Source organism: Phyllostomus hastatus, unplaced genomic scaffold (assembly GCF_019186645.2).
Source record: "Phyllostomus hastatus isolate PE091 unplaced genomic scaffold, TTU_PhHast_1.1 phas_scaffold_1066, whole genome shotgun sequence".
NCBI lineage: Eukaryota > Metazoa > Chordata > Mammalia > Chiroptera > Phyllostomidae > Phyllostomus > Phyllostomus hastatus.
In genome coordinates, this window is record NW_025334004.1 from 28,611,127 (window position 1) to 28,630,760 (window position 19,634).

The 19,634-nt window shown below is 53.2% G+C and overlaps 1 protein-coding gene across 12 annotated transcripts in view; it reads right to left on the reverse strand.

Annotated features, from left to right (window-relative positions):
* The window catches only part of FGFR2 (fibroblast growth factor receptor 2), a 99,921-nt gene that overhangs the window by 54,893 nt on the left and 25,394 nt on the right, over window positions 1–19,634 (reverse strand). For 7 of the 12 annotated variants that reach the window (XM_045853821.1, XM_045853820.1, XM_045853817.1 and 4 more), the window contains exons 3-5: window positions 18,645–18,911; window positions 17,693–17,770; window positions 7,109–7,278 (exon numbers count right to left, since the gene is read on the reverse strand). In XM_045853821.1, the coding sequence (XP_045709777.1) occupies window positions 7,109–7,278; window positions 17,693–17,770; window positions 18,645–18,911 (515 nt within the window). The remainder of the gene's footprint in view (window positions 1–7,108; window positions 7,279–17,692; window positions 17,771–18,644; window positions 18,912–19,634) is intronic. The other 5 variants (XM_045853828.1, XM_045853827.1, XM_045853826.1 and 2 more) reach the window with 2 other exon arrangements.

Consider the following 19,634-nt stretch of genomic DNA (forward strand, 5'->3'; position numbering starts at 1 on the left):
GCTGGAAGGGAAGTTATGCTCTGTGCCAAGCCGATGAGCGCTGTGTCCGTGCGCTGACGGGCACTGCCAAGGTCTCCCTCCACAGGTGTCAGGGCCCAGAAAGGCAGCAGGCCCTTTCCCCGAGGCCTTCACCGAGGCGCCCCATGGACCACAACGCGACAGAGATCAACTGCCATCACAACACATGAAACCTCTCCCTCTCCCAGGCCAGACCCCGGGGGCCAGCAGGTGCCTGGGGATTCCCAGCCACCCCCCCCTCCTTGGATGTACGCGCCAGAACTGAGCTTACACATGTCCAGGGCCGTGGCCCCGACGGCCGCTTATCACCACGCCGATGGGGAGGGAGCCAACACCTGTTTAATGCTTAACCGCCAAGAAGTTTGCTTTTCAGGAGGTGTCCACAGGACAGGGCGGGGCGGGCTCTGTCTGGGCAGCGGGAGAGACTCTTCCCCTCCGCTCAGCTCACCATCCATGGACCCTCCAGAGGTCACGGGAAGTGGACGGCCAAGGGCAAGGCTGTCCTGGGAGCTGTCGGCTCCCTGCAGACGCCCAGCAAGGAGCCCTGGGGGCAGAGTGCGTGCAGGGTGCTCAGTGCAGTCCCACCCCCCCCCCCCCCGAGGACCCGAGGAGCGGAAAGCAAGGACTCCAACGGATGTGTGGGCACTGATGTCCACGGCTGCACCGTGCACAGCGGGCAAAAGGCACAAACGACCTGAGCGTCCATCCATCGGCAGATGAACCGATACACAACATGCGGTCTTCCCATGGGGCGGGGTATCATTGAGCCATAAAATGGAACGGAGCTCTGATTCACGCCACGACCTGGCTGAACCTTGAACGTCTTCAGTGACATAAGCCAGACACGAAAAGACAAACACCCTGTGCTCCCACCGGAGACACCTAGAGCAGAGGCAGAAAGTAAAGGAGGGGTTTCTAGGGCCTGGCGTGGAGCGGGAGGAGGGACGGGAAATTACGGCTTACTGGCGTTATAACAGAGGTTCTGTTTGGGGGAGGTGGAAAAGTTTGAAAAATAAATGACAAATTTTATGTTATGTATATTTTACTATAATTAAAATAGCCCCAAGTTTGCGCACAACAGTCCACCTTGGCCCATCTGATAGCAACACGCTCTTGGGAAATGCTTCTCATTCATCATAGCTGATCTCATAACACATGGACCCGCATGTGAGGAGAGCTATTTAGTAAGAGCTGGAGTACAATACAGCGCAAAACTGCCTGAGCCCAAGCAGCAGCTCCCGCAGCTAGGAGCTAGGTGACAAGGCTCATCTATTAAAAGGGGCAAAAAATGACAGTGCCCACTTCTCTGGGCTGTGCAGGGGACCGCGTGCACGGAGCACTGGGGGCAGGTGACGCAGTCAAGACACAGGTAGGATGGTCAATCCATGCTGGCTTCCGCATCACAGACCTCGTGATCTGGGATTGAAGCTGAAATGCTGAAAGAAAAGCTGAACAAAATATCAAAATATCGACAAGTACGTTAACAGTGGTATTTCCAAATAAGCAGACTCTGGGGTTAAGCATAACATTGAATCAAAAGTCTTTCTTGAAGATGAGCCCTGGCTGGTATAGTTCAGTGGATTGAGCACGGGCTTGCGAACCAAAGGGTCACTGGTTCAATTCCCAGTCAGGGCACAAGCCTGGGTGGCAGGCCAGGTCCCCAATAGGGGGTGCGCAAGAGGCAACCACACATTGATGTTTCTCTCCCTCTTTCTCCCTCCCTTCCCCTCTGCCTAAAAATAAATAACTTTTTTTAGTCTTTAAAATGCTATTTAAATAACCTAGACAATGTAAATCTAATGAACCTACTCACCAAAGCAACCGGTTCAGTTTTGATTATGAGAAAGCAGTTTTTTAAAAGCTGTCTTTTCTCAGATCTGCAATATAACTGGAAAGGAACAGTCTGTACACTAGGGCGCCCTGCTCTGCCGAGGGGCTCTGTGGGAACGCCCGGGTGCCCAAAGCCAGGGGCTCCAGCACCAGTTCCAGGGAGGGATTTGCCCCAGGGTCTCTCTGGTTCTCATGCGCTGAGTAACGGCGTGAAAGGCAGTTTCTGAGAATGCTCTTCCCTTCTGGGTCTAAGTCATGAGCTAAGAAGGAGCTGGGAACTGAGGTGGTCTATTAATTATCTCAGTCATCTCCTTGCTTTTCTGCATTAAACGGTAATAACTGTTCAGAGTCCCATGAAATATCTAACGATAAGGTAACCTCTTTATTTTTAAAAAAATCCGTGCTGCCGTTTAGGATGAAAAATGGTCAATGCTGCATCCTATCATGGTCATGATATGGGGCTGGCCAAAAAAAATAAGCTTAGTTTTTTTTCCATACTATGGCTCTAGCAGTGCTTAGTTGTCTTTAATTTCATTCAAAACAATTTTGTTAGATTGCATTGTGACAGCTGTTCTTATGAGCATGCATTTAAAAAAACTGGTGGCATATCAAAATGGGTGATTTTGGGAAGCAGCCATTTTAACATCATAGACGGAAGAAGATATGCAATATTTTTGGAGTATTGTGCTTCATTATTTCAAGAAAGGTAAAAACACAACAGAAATGCAAAAAAAGATTTGTGTCGTGTATGGAGAAGGTGCTGTTGCTGATCAAATGTGTCAGAAGGGGTTTGCAGACTTTCTTGGTGCCATTGTCATTTCAACCAAATACCTCTGTGCTGCGGGGCCGTCTGGTGCACGGGAAGATGGTTGGCAGCACCCCTGGCCTCCACCCACTGGAAGCTAATAGCGACATAGCGACAGCCGACATAGTCAAAATATCCAAATCAACAAAGTTCTTGGTGAAAATGAAAAATATCTTTTATTTTATGGAAAAAAAAAAACTAAATGCACTTTCTGACCAACTCAATACGAAATCAGTCTGGGAGCCGGAAGGAACCGGAGGTTCAAGATGATCGAGCCAATCCAGTCACTTTAAGGGCAGGTGGCCTGAAACACAGTCACTGAGGCAGGTGGCCGGGCGCCCTGTGGGGCTCAGGCACTGGTCCGACCAGGGAGGCACCGTTCCGCTTCAAGTCGAGCTCTATCATGCTACAAAACGAGTAACGTCCAACCAGCCTGTGCCCACATGCTAAGAAAAACAATGATTCCACTCTTAATCGCCTAAGGACAGCCCAGCATGAGTTCTTTGATGAGTAGGACTAAACTGCAGAATCCCAAATGGCTCTATCGGTCATTTTAATTAAATAAAATGAGCCTTCTATCCCATTCCATAATTCTCTCTGATTTTTTTTGTGGGTGTGCGTGCATTTTTTCCCGTTCCCTTCTGCCTTCATTGGCCACGTACGCACACCATTTCAAAACAAGCCGAAAGGCGATGGATGAGGGCCAAGGCGCCCGATGCACAAACAGGTAGAAAGAGCAAGGCAGGCAGCTGGGCTGCCAGAGCACCGCTGTGGTTTATGGGATGAGATGTAGGAAGGAAAAAAAAATATATCACAGGAATAACACACACTTGTTTGCAGAAACTCTCAGGTCTGGCTTTCTGGAAAAACACATCTTGGAAAACCTGACACCTTGCTCCTTCGTTAACTGCAGCGGCAGCGGGCAGCAGTCACAAGTGAGGGGCATGGGGACACATCAGACCCCTGCGTGTCCACGGGGTCGCTTGGCTTTGGGGGGCGTGCTGAGCAACGGAAACTACAAACTGTCTGAAACAGAATCCCCTCAGTTTAAAGGGGCAGAAGCACGGTTCTTTAAAAGTTTAGGTAGGAGGCAAAGTTTATGGCGCTCATACGGAGACATCCGAGGGGAAACCGCCCGTCGGAGGCCACGCTCCCGCCTCTGCTCAGTGCACACGCCCGGAGGAAGGGTCCCTGGGAGCCAGGCGGCGCAGGCCTGAGCCTGTGGGTGGGTGTCGGTCTCTCTGACCTCCCATGACCTCAGGGACTGGGGGTCTGGGGCAGGTCTGACAGACTGTTCGCGCAGCTTAAACTTCCGGTGACTGCATACTCCCAGGAGGTGAGAGATCTCCGTCCTGCCCTTTCAAGTCCCAGAGGCCTCTGGGCTCAATGACGTTTGTTCCCACGCACTCAAATGCCACCTGCCTGTCAACTCCGAAAACGGCTCCAACAGGAGGCAACCAGGACGCTTGGGTCATCTGTGCCTCCACGAAGACGGGCTAAAGGTATTCTGCTGACGGCTCCTCATTTCACTTTTAGAGCAGGGGTGCCCTTCGTGCAGCGGAACATTGTCATCGGCAATTAAAACCGAGCTGCCTGCACCTGTTCAAAATCAAGCAGCGTGCTCTCATCGGGCACCCGCAGTCTCCCCGCACCTTCCCAATCACTGATTCCGAGCTGCAGAAGGCCCCTTCCCCGTAATCATGAGGCTGGTCCTGTCTGAGACCCGGAGTTTCCAGAGGCTGATCACCAGCCCTTGGTACTTATTCCCAAGGGAGGAAATATGTTGACCACCGGGATTCTGACCATCCTTCTTCCACTTAACACGTATTTTTTTTTAAGATTTTATTTATTTATTTTTAGAGAGGGAAGGGAGAAAGAGAAACATCAATGTGCAGTTGCTGGGGGTCAAGGCCTGCAACCCAGACACGTACCCTTACTGGGAATTGAACCTGCGACGCTTTGGTTCGCAGCCCGCGCTCAACCCACTGAGCTACGCCAGCCAGGGCTGAGACATATTTATTAATAAATCCTGGGAACTGCCTCCGTTACGCTGTCAGAGAGCACCTGGTGGTCAGAACAAGCCCAGAAGCCACGACGTCTGACAGCGTAGCTCTTCCTCTACAACCAGCATCACCAAATGCAATCTTTGTTTCTGCTTTCTTTGGGGCAGAAAAAAAAAAAAAGCCAGCCGTCCAGTCTCACTGCACCTGGTCTAAGGACTGAACTCAGAACAAGGCGACACATCACCCTCCTGCTTCTTCCTCTCGGCAGGAGTCGTGGCAGGCACCTGAGGTGCGTCCCCTTTCCCAGGGTCAGGGCACCACCCACCTCCAGCAGGTGCCACACAGAAACCCCCCCGACATGTGCTCTTAGAAACTTGCTCTTAGGCTTTCCCTACCAACTCCTGGATGCTGGCTTCCAGACGGCGATTTTTCAATGCTAAAACAAAAGCCAAACATTTTTTGCAGAAGAGAACAACTCTTTAAAGGTGAGTAACCGCGTGTGGTATTTCAGCAGAGGGCTGCAGGGCACTCTGGGTGGAGAGAAGCCCGTTTAACCACAGCGGTGGTGGGCAGGGGCTCAGGTGCCGTCGAAGGTGATGTCGGCTGAGTTAAACGCAGGTGAGAGGAGCACCAAGAAAACCCTTCCGGGTCTCCCCCTGCCACCCGGAGCTCTGTCCTGTCTGGCTCTGCAGGGCCTGTGGTCTGGGTGGAAGCGTCCTCTATCATACCCACAGTGCCGGTTTCTCAGATGACTCCCCCTGGGATTCCCGTGGCTCCTGATAGCCATACCCTGGGGACATTTCCTCGCCTAGCGACTTGCTTCACAGTAGCAAACAGTGAAGTGGCGGGAGGCGCTCCCCTGCCTAGGTCCCAGAAGGCGGGCGCTGCTGTCTCCCGCACGCTCTCTCCCCAGCTCTTCCTGCCTGCTCACCCTCGGGAAGCCAGCTGCCACGGAGAGGCCCTGTGGCAAGGGCCGGGGGGCAGCCAGGGAGGAGCTGAGGGCTCCTGCACCCAACAACCTGCAAGGGAGTGTGGTCCCGGCAGCAACCACATGGGTGAGTCTGGAAGCAGACCCTCCCCGCCCCACGGGATCCCACAGAGGAGAACCCAGCCTGCACGGAAACCTTGATTCCAGTCCGTGAGAGGCCTCGATGCGAAGGCCCGGTGAGACGCCCCTGGGCTCCTGGCGGCAGAAGCGTGTGATACTAAACACGGCTGTTTAAAACCACTACCTCTTGGGGCGATTTGTTACCCAGCAACAGGTAACTAATACGTGCATTCATGCTCCAAATGCACCCAAGAATTTCATAAGGTTCCTGAAGTCTTCTTTGTGTAATAAATTCTTTTCCCTCTCTTTTTAAAGAGAGGGGAAGAGAGGGAGAGAAACATCGATGTGAGACAAAAACACCCATCGGCTGCTTCTCTTACATGCCCCAACCAGGGACAGAACCCGCAACCCAAACACGTGCCCTGACCGGGAATCAAACCGGTGACCTTCAGCTTTGCATGACAACGCCCATCCACCGAGCCACACCCGCCAGGGACAAATTCTTCAAGTTCTTCCACTCCATACTAAACAATTTGGCAGCTCCGCCTCTCTCTGTCTGAGACACCCTTCCTCCAGTCTCAGCCCAGAATCCTTCCCTTTCTCTGAGCGTCCCAAAGAGCCAACATCACCTCTCCCTGCACGTCCACAGGGCAGCTCGCGCCTCTGACTCCACCCCCATCAGTGAGTGCCCTGACCGTCAGCTTTCTTTGTCTGCCTTGCCCGCTGGACAGGGGTCCCTCCGAGCTGGTCCTGTGCTGGACGCAGAGCCTGGGACGGCGCCTGCCACAGCAGGCGCTCAATCAGCATCTGCTGAACGGGTGAACCGAGGCCTGAACAGCATCCACAGGCATCGCCAAGAAGCCAGCTGTGCTGGCCGATCCCACCCCGCAGTGAGCAAGCGGTGAGACTACAGTTCCCCGTGGTCGGTAACAGGCTGCTGAGCACCCTTGAGGGCGGAAGGCAGGGAAGGGAGGCTGCTTCTGTCGTCTCTGGCTGCCCTCTTCATATGTCGTAGTTCCTTCTCCAGCCACCACGGCAGGCCCCTCCTCGGCTCATGCAATCCTGCCCAAACGGGGCCACCGCACTTACGCTCCTCACATTCTGCCACAGTTTTAGTTTTATAGACCATAAAGCATATAGAAAACAGACTCTCAACTTTCGACCCCTCTGTTCTCAAATGCGCCTCCTGGAAAGAACAATGCAAATGGGGATTGTACTCGAGAATTACCCGCCAGCCCAGGCTAGCTTTTTTTTTAAAGTAGCGAACATGGAAATGACCGATTACCAACCCATCACTGGGTTGTTTTTAGTTCCTTCTAGTTCCTGATTAACTTCTGGCAACTTGCAAAATGAAGAGATACAACACGCGAGACAAAGACTACTTTGAAAGCGTCATTCTTCTACCTTGTAACCTCCAATGCGATGCTCCTGTTTGAAGTCCTTCCCGTTTTTCAGCCACCGCATCGTGGGTGTCGGGTGCCCCCCCGCTGGACAGCGAAACTTGACCGTGTTGGCCGCAGGCACGGCGTGAAGCCGCTTTTCCATCTTATCCGTGTTGGTCCAGTACGGAGCTCCTGTTTGGGAAAACAACATCACGAGGTTGTTGGACAGAGAACTTCAGGCCCCACCGCTCAACTCCTCATACGTACGATCATTTTATTCTGCGTGCGAACGATCTGACGTTTTCCAACCCTGGGGGTAAGATTTACGTCAGGAAAAATTTTTCTGACATCGGATCTGGCTGGAGGCGCCCAGACATGGACTGCTTGCTGGTTTAGGTTTATTAACAGGGGCAGGAAAAAGTGGCCGAGGTACCTTCTCTCCTTGTTCTTAGTGCCAGAATTTGAACGTGGGTTGAATCATGTTTTTAAAGGTTACTTTATAGACTCCGTGACAACACATACAACAGCTGAGTCCTCCCGAACTGTAACAGTTTAGATGGCCACACCTAGGAAATGATCGCACATACACACTAGTCAAAGCAAGCTGTGCTCGAAACCCACGCCAGTGTATCTGTGGGAGCTGCACTTTCCAGGTTCGTCAACAGTACAACAAACACCATCCTGGTCAGACAGAATTCTCCAAGGCACCGTCCCTTCCCCGGCATTTTTTTTATTATGATAGCCACTAAGCAAATATAGTTTAACTTTCTATATGCAAAAATGTGTTTTTTCTCTCCAGTGGTGGTGGTGCATGCCATAATTCTACCACCATGTCTAGGCAGATAGAATTAATAGGCGGCTGCAGATAAAATTTTAAGTTGTGCCCTCTACACAGCCCCAAAGTCATAGGTATGAGTGACTTTTAAACTCCAGAAAGGAGGGAGGTTTTTAAATTCGTCTAATGAAGGACAGTTTGTCTACAGGACAGCCACAACATCCACCTGAAATACTGCCGTAAATTATTCATGCCTGCAACACCAGCTAATGACCACTACTGACTGAATGTCCCTCATTTGGCAAACAGAGCCCTAAAAGCTCTTACACGTGTAACACATTCATCCTGACAACAGTCTGACAAGACAGGCAATACTGTGATCCCTGTTTGCAGACAGGGAAACTGAGGCACAGAGACATTTTAATTAATCTGCCCAACGTGACAAAGGGAGGAAGAGATGCAGCCAGGACTTGAGCCCAGACGGTCTGACCCCAGAGCCCACTGTCTCCGCCCCCGCTCGGGCCCGCCCACTGCTGGTGAGAACCAGCTGCTCCACGGGCTTGGAACCCACACCCTGCACCGGCCAGCCCGGGCCAAAAGCATGCAGCTGCCTGTATGCCTGCCCAGAACTCCCACTGAAATCTCACACAGCACTTAACTTCTCACGTGTACGTTTCTGCCTTAGGAAGCAGGGAACCAAAAACCCCAGTATCCCCCTAAAAGCACCCTTTAACGAGGCCCTGGACATTCTAGAACATTCCAGAGCACTTGCCTTCTAGAAGGCAGACTCAGAACTGCTTATTTCGGAGGAAGATTAGACGGAGCAACAGCACACACACTGCCCACAAACCAGATGCAAGAAAGCTGGCCCGGGCAGGAGCTTCTCCCTGATGTGCATTTAGACGGCTCCCACTCTGTCCTGTGGGTGGCGCTGCTCGCTCCTGGGGTTAACGATCCCCTTCCCTTAATGGTCAGGCTTCAGTGGGAGAATCAGAAGCTGGAGTAACTGCACCCACAATTCCACCCACTACTCCCACCTGCCTCACCCCTGCCCTTGAACCTGCTGTAGAAGGCGGCGCTGGGGTCTCTTCACAAGGGCACGCTGTACGCCCTTTCCCTCCACTAGCGGTGGTGTCCACGTGACCCGAGACAGAGCAATGTGACGCAGAACGGGTCACCCACAAACACCAGAGAGAGAAAGGCCTAGGGGAAGGAGAGGGCGAGGCGGGCCGAAGGAGAAGGCAGGGGGCTGCACTCTTTCCTCGAACCCAGGCACACCGGCAACTTGGTAGCCCTCTGGCTTCGGAAGGCGACGGCCCAGAAACACAGCTTATTCTTCTGCAGGGTTCCCCGGGGTGTACACGATTCCTCCGCAGCACAAGACACCCAGGGCCTGGCACAGACCGAAACAATGCCCATCACCTTTTAGGTTACAAGGTTCTGCTTAGGAAAATCCATCCACAGCCACAGCCACGAAAAAGAAACCATTAAGAGCAGAGAATAAATAATGCGCTTTGTTGCTACACAAAGACGGTTACAAATCTGGCCTAGACGAAAAAGCGTCCCTCAGGTGTCTGCACACATGTCATTTGTTTAAGTAAACACAAAAGCCTATTTACACGAACCAGCTAAATGTTAATGTAGCGGTGCTTCCAGAGAGGATCGGTTATAGCGGATCTTGTGGAATGTCTCTTCTGTCTTACGTAAAGGAAATCAACAGGTATGTGCTTACAGACCATTAGGCGGGATTCTGATGTTCCCTAAAGTGTCAAAAAGTGGGAGGTAGCCGCAGGCTCTGGGAACGGTGCTCTGTGGCTCTCCCGCTGGGCTGCGCCGTGCCGACAGTGTGAGGCCGCAACCCACGCACAGGATCACCCAGATGCCACAGGCCTGCACAGACCTGGCAACCAGCACCTCTGGCTTGGCACCTGAGGAAGGACTTCAGGGCGAGGGTGGAAGAATTTTGCTGGAATCTCTGGCAGGTGGCCACTTCGCTGAGGTGAAATTTCAATCATCACCACCACACCTAGAAGATCTGCTCGTGCAAAGCGGGTCACAGAGCCGTGCGACAGGTGGTCTGGGGACCCAGCTGCCGGGCTACTGTCTCAGAGGTCCAGGGTGGGCGGGGCCCTGGTCTAGTCAAGAACGTAGACACAGGTCACCTACAGGGCTGTCACTCAAAACCCAAATTTAGCCCTGGCTGGTGTAGCTCAATGGACTGAGCACGGGCCTGCAAACCAAAGGGTCACTGGTTCAAATCCCAGTCAGGGCACACGCCTGGGTTGTGGGCCAGGTCCCCAATAGGGGGCACATGAAAGGCAACCACGCATGGATGTTTCTCTCCCTCTAATTCTCCCTCCGCTCCCGTAAGTCGAGACTAAACAGAAAGGGCTGTCAAGCCGCATTGCCACGTTGTTGAGGTTCCCTGTGTGACAGCGAGGCCCCACCCTGCCATGGGCGAGTGCTGACGTCACACAGGCGCAATGCGCTTTTTCCATGAGGCCTGCCTCTGAGATGTCGAGGTCATGGATTATTTTTTAATGGGCACAACGCTGAAGGGGAGGAATGATTTTATTATTTTACAACGGCTCTTCCTGAGATAAACCAGTGTTACGGGAAGCTTGAAGAACCTGGAAGGTGTAGAAAAATAATTACACTGTAGGAATCCTGTGCTTGTGTTTCCTTCATCAGTGGCCTCCTGTCCTCTGCAAACTCGCCCTGTCTTCAATAGTTCCTGCTATTTCAGCAGCCCAGACGTGTGGCAATGACAGGGCTCCCCCAAAACACAAGGCAGTGGGAGAGAAACAAGGACCAGGCTACCTGGGGACGCCTCTGCCTCTCTCATACCCAGGCTGGGGAAAAGCATCCATAGCTGTGATCTGGAGAAGGAACTCGTGTAAATCAACCACCTACAAAGGTGGAGATCACCTTAGCACACAGGAGGTGCTTGGTACACGTTTACTCAACCACTTTATTTAAAAGGAACCTGCGAGCCAAGGCCACACCATGTTGCTTGAAAGAAAGGTATGGTGCCCACTTGGTACACCTTCCCTGGCGTAACCTCGGGGAGACAGGAGCTGAGGGGTAATGCCAATTCACAGAGGGGGAGCGTGAGGTCACCCTCCCGTGGCAGCAGGACAAACTGTACCCAGAAGATAGGTACGGCCCCCTCTGCTCTGGCCTTCTGGGCTCTTCTGATGGAACATGCGGCAAAAGAACAATGCCCTGCTCCACCCTGGCTGGCGTAGCTCAGTGGATTGAGCGCAGGCTGCGAACCAAAGCATCGCAGGTTCAATTCCCAGCCAGGGCACATGCCTGGGTTGCAGGCCACGGCCCCCAGCAACCGCACATTGATGTTTCTCTCTCTCTCTCTCTCTCTCTCTCTCTCTCTCTCTCTCTCTCTCTCTCTCCCGCCCTTCCCTCTCTAAAAATAAACAAATCTTAAAAAAAAGATGATGCATTTATAAAAAAAGAACTATGCTCTTAGTCACCATATGCTAATGAGGAGGTTAAAGGAGCAGAACCTGCCAAAATAAATAAATAAATCTAGTCCTGGAGGTGGAGTACACTGAGCCACGCTCCTCTCCTGAACCGAAACTGTCCCGGTGTACCCGTCAGAGTGAAGGGCCCGACTCCAACCCAGCAGACGTGTCCCAAGACGCGGCTGGTTGAGCGGGAGACGCATGCATAACCCAGCAGGGACTTCTTCACGCAGAGCTCCCTCAACGCAGACTTTCTTCGCCAGCACCGCCCCTTCTTCGCGGGGCCGCCTCCGTGACTTACGTAAGTTTGCATCACCAGGCCGTGTCCACTCTGAGAAATACTCCTTCCGATGTCTGCTGGCCAACAAGGGTAGGGCGCCTGGGAGGTACAACTGGAGTTGACTGTAGCCTGTGGCCTATCAGGGGGATGGCTGGATGGGCCAGATGGGCAACTGTCAAAAGCTTTGGCTGTAAAACGAGGCAGCTGAACTGAATGTTTTGATAAGGTCCCTCCCAGTTCTAACGCTCTTTCCAGGTATCTCTGTTCTGGGCAGATATTGATTCTGTCAACAAAAGGGCAGGAGGAGAGGACGTATTCTGACCCTGCAATTTAAACTTCATGTGAACACGTGGGCCGCTGCGCCCGCCCCTACAAAATCCCCTACACATCTGAATGCTGGCCTCTGAGGCTTATGGTCTCTCTCTCTCTCTCTCTCTCTCTCTCTCTCTCTCTCTGAAATCAGAAAGAGTGAACCCGGCCCAGCAGTTTAAAGGAAAACATGGAATCATATTACCACTGTACCAAAAGCGACCTCAGTGACCATCTGGCCCAACGGCTGATGGGATCAATGTCACCTAAAAGGTTAAGTGATTTGATCAAGGTCACTCGGCCAGAGGCCGGGCGGAGGCTAGACCAAGTCTCCAGCTCCCTGAGCAGTGCTCTTTCCACCGCTCCAGGCTGCCCTCTGAACTCTCCCATGGTAATTAAGTCCAAAGTTCAAGATTTACGTGAGCCGTGGGCGCTGAGGACTGCCAACTGTATTTTTATTGACGCAAAAATAAAAAAAGTAAAAAAAAAAAACAAAAAAAAACACAGCCTGTTTCAACTCCTAGATTAAGTCTCACAAACTCCCCAAAGCCCCACTAAGGCCTCTGTCTTAAGTCTATAATTAGGGCCTTTAAAAATATCACTAATCAGGACATTTGAATGCTCTGACCCCGGGGGTGGAGGGCTGTCTCGGGGAGCCCCCGCCCCCACCCCTCCATCCTTGCAAGAGACCACAGTTCATTTGTTTTCAGGTTTTCGTAAGTTAAGAGAAAACAAATCTAACAAAATATGGAGACGTGAGTGAGGGTGTAACTGTGAGAGGGAGTTGCTCTGAGAAATCTCATTAAAACAATGAACTTGCTGACCGGTGAGGCATTCGGTAGGAAAAACATGAAAACAAGCCAGGCAAGTGCAGTGGCGGAGTCCCCTGGGGCACCAGTTGCCCCGTGGGAGTTTCCAGGACCCGCCTTCAAAAGAAAACCCTCCCCCTGTCGTTGATGCTGTCTGATGGAGCCCCCCCCCCCCACAACCGCCCGAGAGAGAAAAGCTGTTCATTCAAGACTCCCGGCCAGAACCCCACGGCTGGCCTTCCCGCTGAAACATCCAGACCCATTTGTGATGAGCTTCCCATTCCAGGAAGGAATTCCAAAAAGAAATGTAAGAAGACTGTGCACTTTGGTTTTGTGTGTTTGTTTTTAATTCCTGGACACCTCAACACAACTAAGAAACCACCCTTTACCAACTTAGAAATAATGTCTACCAAGTGAACATCCCAATTGAAGCAAAGGTGACTAGAAACCATTATCAGCAGATTCATCAATGAAAGGAGTTTGAAGCCCCAAGGCCAAGAACCTCCATTTTCCCTCGTTACTTCCAACCAAATCTGCCTTTCTCCCTGACACACACAGGTACGGGCATCTGCTACAGGTCTCAACAGGCATGACAACAAAACGGGAAACCGCCTCCGCTGGATAGAAAGAACCACTCCGGCGGCAGGAGTCCCGTACAGCTGCGGCGCCACCAACCCCCTCTGGCTGAGAAGCCCCCCTGAGCTGTCAGTCATGATCGTCCCATCAGCAAAGTCTCAGGCTCCTCAGAAACATAAACCCCTTGCACCCAAGTTGGGGGCAATGAAGATCATTCCCACCACATGGACATGCACGTCAACTTATTCGCTGCCAGATAACCCAGGAAGACACCTAGAACAAGGACTTGTTCTCGTAAATTGCGCTTTCCTTGGCTAAACGTATAGACTCAGAACCTTGTAAACCTGCAACCTGGATGGCATTTCAAAATCTGAAACGGCACGGGATTTGAACCGGCAACTTCATGTGCGGAGAAGGGCTGTGTGTCAGTAAGGGGCATGTGCGGCGACGTCACTTCCCGGCAGCCCGGCCTCTGAGGACATCACGGGATCGTTCTGTTCCAGGAAATGTCTAGCACCAGTAAGACGTGAGGTCACCAGCTGAACATGGCCTCAGTATACCTTTCACACCTGGGGTGGAAGAAGGGGGCTTAGGAGAGTGGGGAAAGTTAGACCAATGAAATCAGCGCATGCGGCGGGGGGGGGGGGGGTCCGACACCTAGGCGGCAGGACGGTGATGGATGATGCTGTTTGGTAAAACGGGTCTTGGGGGCCACCGGTGCGAAAAACCTCGAGAGAAGACGAAATTAAACACGCTGTAACCACAGAACACTTCAGAGCTTGGATGCTGCTGACCGGCGCCAAAGTCTCCGAGAAGGGGTCCCGGCAAGAGGTGGCTTCCAATTCCATTTCAAAACACAGCCCATTCTGGCCGAGAACTGCTGTGGACCAGCTTATTGGCTTCAGGCGGACGGCCGTTTTTAACGAGACCCCTCATCAAGGAGACGTGTGTGAGGACTGTGGCTTCGCCAAGTATTTATTCTCCACCCGGGCCGGTCCTCGCCGGCCAGAGGCAGCCCACTGGGGAGCCGGGTCTGAGACGCCACGTGATGATGCACTTGAAGAGGCAGAACTCGATCCTCAAAGCCGAGCGGCCGGATCTCCTTGTGGGAATGAGGACACTCGCCACAGGAGCCCATGGGGGACCTGGGTTTCGTCTGACTGGACTGAATATTGCCAAACACTCCTGCTGAAACCAGGTCAGGCCCTGGTGTTAACAGACACCAGCGTCATGGCCAACATTCAACCGTCTTGCCTCCATTCTGGCCATTGCTCCACGCTTTGTGTGCTCTGCAGAGAATCGGAGAAGAACTCTACCTGGCAGACAGGCTTGCCTTTGGATAGTGAACCACCAGAGTAAGTTAAACCATCATCGAGCATACCAGCCGAGCGAATAACCAGCAAGGTATTTTCAGGCCTCAAGATACAGACCTGACATCGACCCACCCAGAAAGAGAAAAAAAAAAAAAATCTTCAGAAAAGCCCAGCGATGTCACTGTCAGCACAGGGTCACGGGCGCGCCGTCTGTTGAACGTCACCGAGCAGGAACTCTCAGACACGCCCCAGTGGCGTTCCCAGACCATCAGAAGGCGCCCCAGGAATCCGAGCGGACAACGGGCATTTTCCAGGTGGCTGGAAATGCCAAGAATGCGGTGCTTCTACAGTTTTCCCTGTTAATCGGGTCAAGCATTTGACATTGGAGGTAGCAAAAATCGTTGTAATGGCAACATCCCCTTCCCCGCCTTGCCAATGACCCTGGCCAGGGCATTCCTCTGTCCCCACAGGCCGCAGCTGCTTCATCTCAGCCGCCCCAGGCTGCACCTGTGAATCAGACCAGCCTAATCACGCGAACAGATGGCAGAGGCTGAGTAGCCAGCGAAGAACGCCGGCTATCGCTTTAAATCACGTCTAATGTTTCACAGGCACCGTCCAGAGGCGGCTCCTGACAGCAGTATCTCCCCGGGACAGCTAACACCGGCCCTTAATCACCGCTGAGCACCCCTTTTGGGGCGGGGCCGGTGTCATCCGAGAGCTAATTACCAAGAACCCCGGTTGCAAGGTGAGGGCATGGTGAGTCACCCGATGAGGGCTGGCATTCATGAAGTGGGGCATTCCGCTACCGGGCCCTTCTGCCTGGGCACTGGGCAGTCGGGGCTCGAGTCCGGGGCGCAGAGCTGCAGGTCCGAGGCAGGTCATCCTTCCGATTCATGAGACAGGGTTCCGGTCACTCGGCCTGCTTGTTATGTCACCTCTACCTTGCCGTCCCATGTTATCGCTTCCCAAGCATTGTGTCAGGGCATTACTGATCAGGACTAGTGGCCATGGTACGGGCCGGCAGGACAGCACAGCTCCCAGGCACGCCAACACGACCGAGCTGACGGCGCCAGACGTCTCCCAGTCAGCAGCAATGGTGCCCGCGTGTGGGCGCCGCTGCAGAGCTGCAGACAGCAGTGCCGACCTCCACACTGCACCCCCGTCGCCACCCTGGGCACTGAACCAGGGGCGCTGTGATGGGACATGCAACAGGCCCACCAGGAACCGCGGCTGTGCCGCTTGCTCCCTGATTCATGAATTCCCACTCCATCAAACAGGAATAACTCTTCCCTCCACCCTGCCGGGGTGCTGGGGGCCGCTGACTGAGCCAGCAGCCCACAGAGAGGCTGCCCACAGCAGGACCTGGTCCTCGCTGCCACGGTCATTCACTGCCTCCCCTGCCGGAGCCAAAGACCTAGTAAGAAGCGAGTGATGTCTTCTGATGCACCAGGGCGTTGTTATTAAAACATAACAGCCTCATTAGAAGGTAGGCACAAATCACAGTGGAAAGCACCCTCACTCACCTCATTACCCACCGTTTTATGGGCGACTGCTCGGACAGTGCACTCCTGTTTGAGGCAGATCCGTGCACGTGAACCCCGAAGCCAGGGGTCCTCCCACTTCAGGGTGCATCAGACTCACCCCCACGGTTTTGAACTCCGTGGGTCTGGGGTGGGGCCTGAGAAGTTTCACTTCTCCTAAGTTCTCAGGGATGCACGCCAGGGAACCGAGCCCCACGCTTTCTCTTGCCAGAAGCTATAAGACCATATAAACCAAAACGTCTCCCTTCCTGACCACGCTGCTCGGACCTGGCAGACGCAGGGACAAGTCCAGTTCCCACGAAAGAAGAAACACGTGACTGCAGGTGTTTGACAAGACTGGCGTTCTCTCCTTCCCCTTAAAAACCCTGGGCCTGTGTCAGTAACTAGTTGTCTTTATTATTTAGGCCTTGTTTAAATTGATTTCACGGACTGAAATCCTTTTGAGGAAACGTAGAATATACATCTAAGCAACAAACGCTAGTGGCGAGCACAGCATGGCTTTGGGGCCACCATGCCAGCCACGGGACTGGAAAATACAACCAACGCTCCGTATCACCTTCTTTATTGGACACTCGCAAATCTTTTCCTGAGCACTGTCCAGATACGAACGCATCTGCTCTTCGTAACAACCCATCAGATGTTGTTATTATTCCCATTTTACAGTTGAATAAACCGAGGCACAGACGTTCCACGACTTGCCCAAGGTCACCCAACTTGGAAGCGGTGGCAGGCTTTGAACTCAGGCGCCAATCCGTAGCTGCTGCCAGTTCCGAGCAGCCATACTTACTCATCAAGTAAAGGCCTCCTATGTGTCAGTGCTTGGTATTTGACCTTAACTAAGCAAACAGCATTCATCGCCCCCCTTTTCTATCAGCCAGGGAAGGCACACTTTCCTTCTTTCTGCTCAGCATGCGGCAGCATTTTAAAAGCCGTGGCTTCTCACCCTCAACACCACCCAGGTCGTTCTTGGTCATGGGACCATCCTCTGCATCGTAGGATTTTTAGCAACCCCTCTGGCCTCTACCCACGGGACGCCGCTAGCACCCCCGCCCCTGTTGTGACAATCAAACATGGCCCACTGTCCCCCAGGACGAACGGCCCAGTGCGTCCCAGAGCGGGGAGAAAAAGAAGAATCCCCTCCCACCAGCTGAGTATCCCTGGGGTGAGTGTAGCACCATCGATGGTTACAGAGAAAACCGGGATGTTCTGGGGGGGGCCTGCCGTGTCCCCAAACAGTGAGAAACCAGAGGGAAAGAGAAAACCGAGGAAAGAAAAGTTGTAACTGCGCTCACAGGAGAGTGGTTTACGGACACGACAAGAAAGGACAAACGGACAGTAGCGGAGGGTGTACAGCAACACTGGTTTATTCTCAGAACTGAAAGTCAGGGGAGCAGACACAGCGGAGAAAGGAGGGTCAAGGGCGGGGCCTTGCGAAGAGTCGACAGGAAGACAGGTTAGAGGCAGGGCGTCCCACCGAGCTCTCCTCTCCAGCGGGGACCTCCGGGGGCAGCTGTTACTTACTCTTGTTGTTACTGTTCTCACTGACGAAATCCTCGAAGCCGTCGGTGTCGTCCTCATCGTCTCCGGAGGAGATGGCATCTGCGTGCAAAACAACAGACCCATGGTTGTGTGTCTGCCGGGCAACAGGCTCCCGGCACCTACAGCTCGGTCCTGCGGGGCGGCGGCAGCCCAGAACCCACTCGCGAAGCCCGAGACCGAGTTCGGTTAGGATGGTCTCCGCGGCTTCGGTTCTCTCTCCACGCAGACAGTTGGTCTGTGTTACAATTCTCAATGGTTTTCACTTTCTTTCCCACTAATGTAAACACTCTACAAAGCTAGACATACAGAAACTGGGTTTTAAGCTGCAAATGGCACTCGAGTCCCCAGCAAACTCGCGGGCTGAGTGCTAACCAAAGATTCTTTCCAGCAAAACCTTTCAGCACGCGGGGGGTCTCCCTCGAGGAAGGAATTATTAGTCCCTAGGAAAACTCGGTCCTGTGTGGTCTTCCGACCATTTACTGAGACTGTGAAAACAAAACTTTAAACTCGGCCAGCAAGCAGGGGGCCCGGGCAGCCCCGCTTACTGCATGAAAGGAGAATCCAGGAGAGAAACTCAGCTTTAATCAAGGAAATCTGAAACCTTCAGCACCCAGATTTCATTCCTCTATTCTACATGCCACGGGTGCCGGTGGCAGGGGGTGGGGCCGGACGTGCGTTGTTCTTCTAGAAAAGCGTGCGGTCTTACAAGTATCACCTTGCACATGAGAACCCTGTCATCTCCAATGACCAGCCTCCCTGATACACCAGGTCCCCAGGAAGAACTTCAGAAGCAGATAAATGTGACAGACTGCGGAAGCTCTGGGCCTGGCGCCCAATGAGCAGACACCCCACTAGGACGTCACCTGCCCAGTGACATTCGACCCAGAAAACGGCTACAGAGGAGAGAGAGCAGAGGGCTCGCAGGCCGACTCACCTGTGACATTCACCACGAAGTAGACAGTCTCACTGTCTACAGTCCTAGCAGCCGTACAAGCATAGAGGCCGGAGTCTCTAGGCGTGGCGCCTTTTATCTGCAAGTACTCCCCAATAAGCACTGTCCTATTGTCGGGCCCCAAGTGTACCCCATCCTTAGTCCAACTGATCATGGCAGCGTCTCTCAACTGGCAGCGCAACTCTAGCGACTCCCCGGGCGCGGCCACGAAAACTTCTGGTTGGGAGATTTGGTATTTGGTTGGCGGCTCTGCAGAAAGGTGGGAGAGAGAAGATGGAGACAGGTGGGAAAGGAGGAGCAGGAGAGAACGTCCATCCAACACAGGTCAGTTAGAGGCCCCCGTGTCCCCAGGAGAGCAGTTCTCGTTTGCAAATGGCCCGGGCAAGGCTGGCCTCTCCCCCCGAAACCACCGAGACCCCCAGGAAGCCAGGAGCGGCCCTCCTTCGGGCAGAGAGCGGAGCATCGGAAACAGGAACCAGAGGAAGCCCCCAGCAGAAGTGGCCCCGCCCAGTGACCCCATGCCCGCTGAGTGACCCCACACCGGAGGGCTTTAACCACAACCCCGGGACCCAACAGGGAAGGCTCCTGTACAAGAAAACTTTTAAGTCCCTTGCCAATCCGCAGCCCGCCGGCAAGGGCCTGCCATGGGATCCTGGAGAAATTCCCTTGGCGCGGTGGTTTTTTACGTGTCAGAACGTGCGTTTTACAAACTTCTTCACTCGACATGGCTGTAGGACTGTGTCCACACACAGGTGCGTGCGTGCACACACACACCCACTTACTGAGCTACACGTTGCCTGTGGTCACAAAGCCAGGCTTCCTGAAATGCTTCCAACTCAAAACCAGTGAGTGGGCACTTCCACAAAACCACCGCCTGGGTTTTCGTGGGCTCTCGGGCTCAGACTGGAGCGCCGCTGGCCTAAAGAAGACTGAATTTGGTGCCGGGTGAGCTGGGGCAAGCTATTTTTCCTA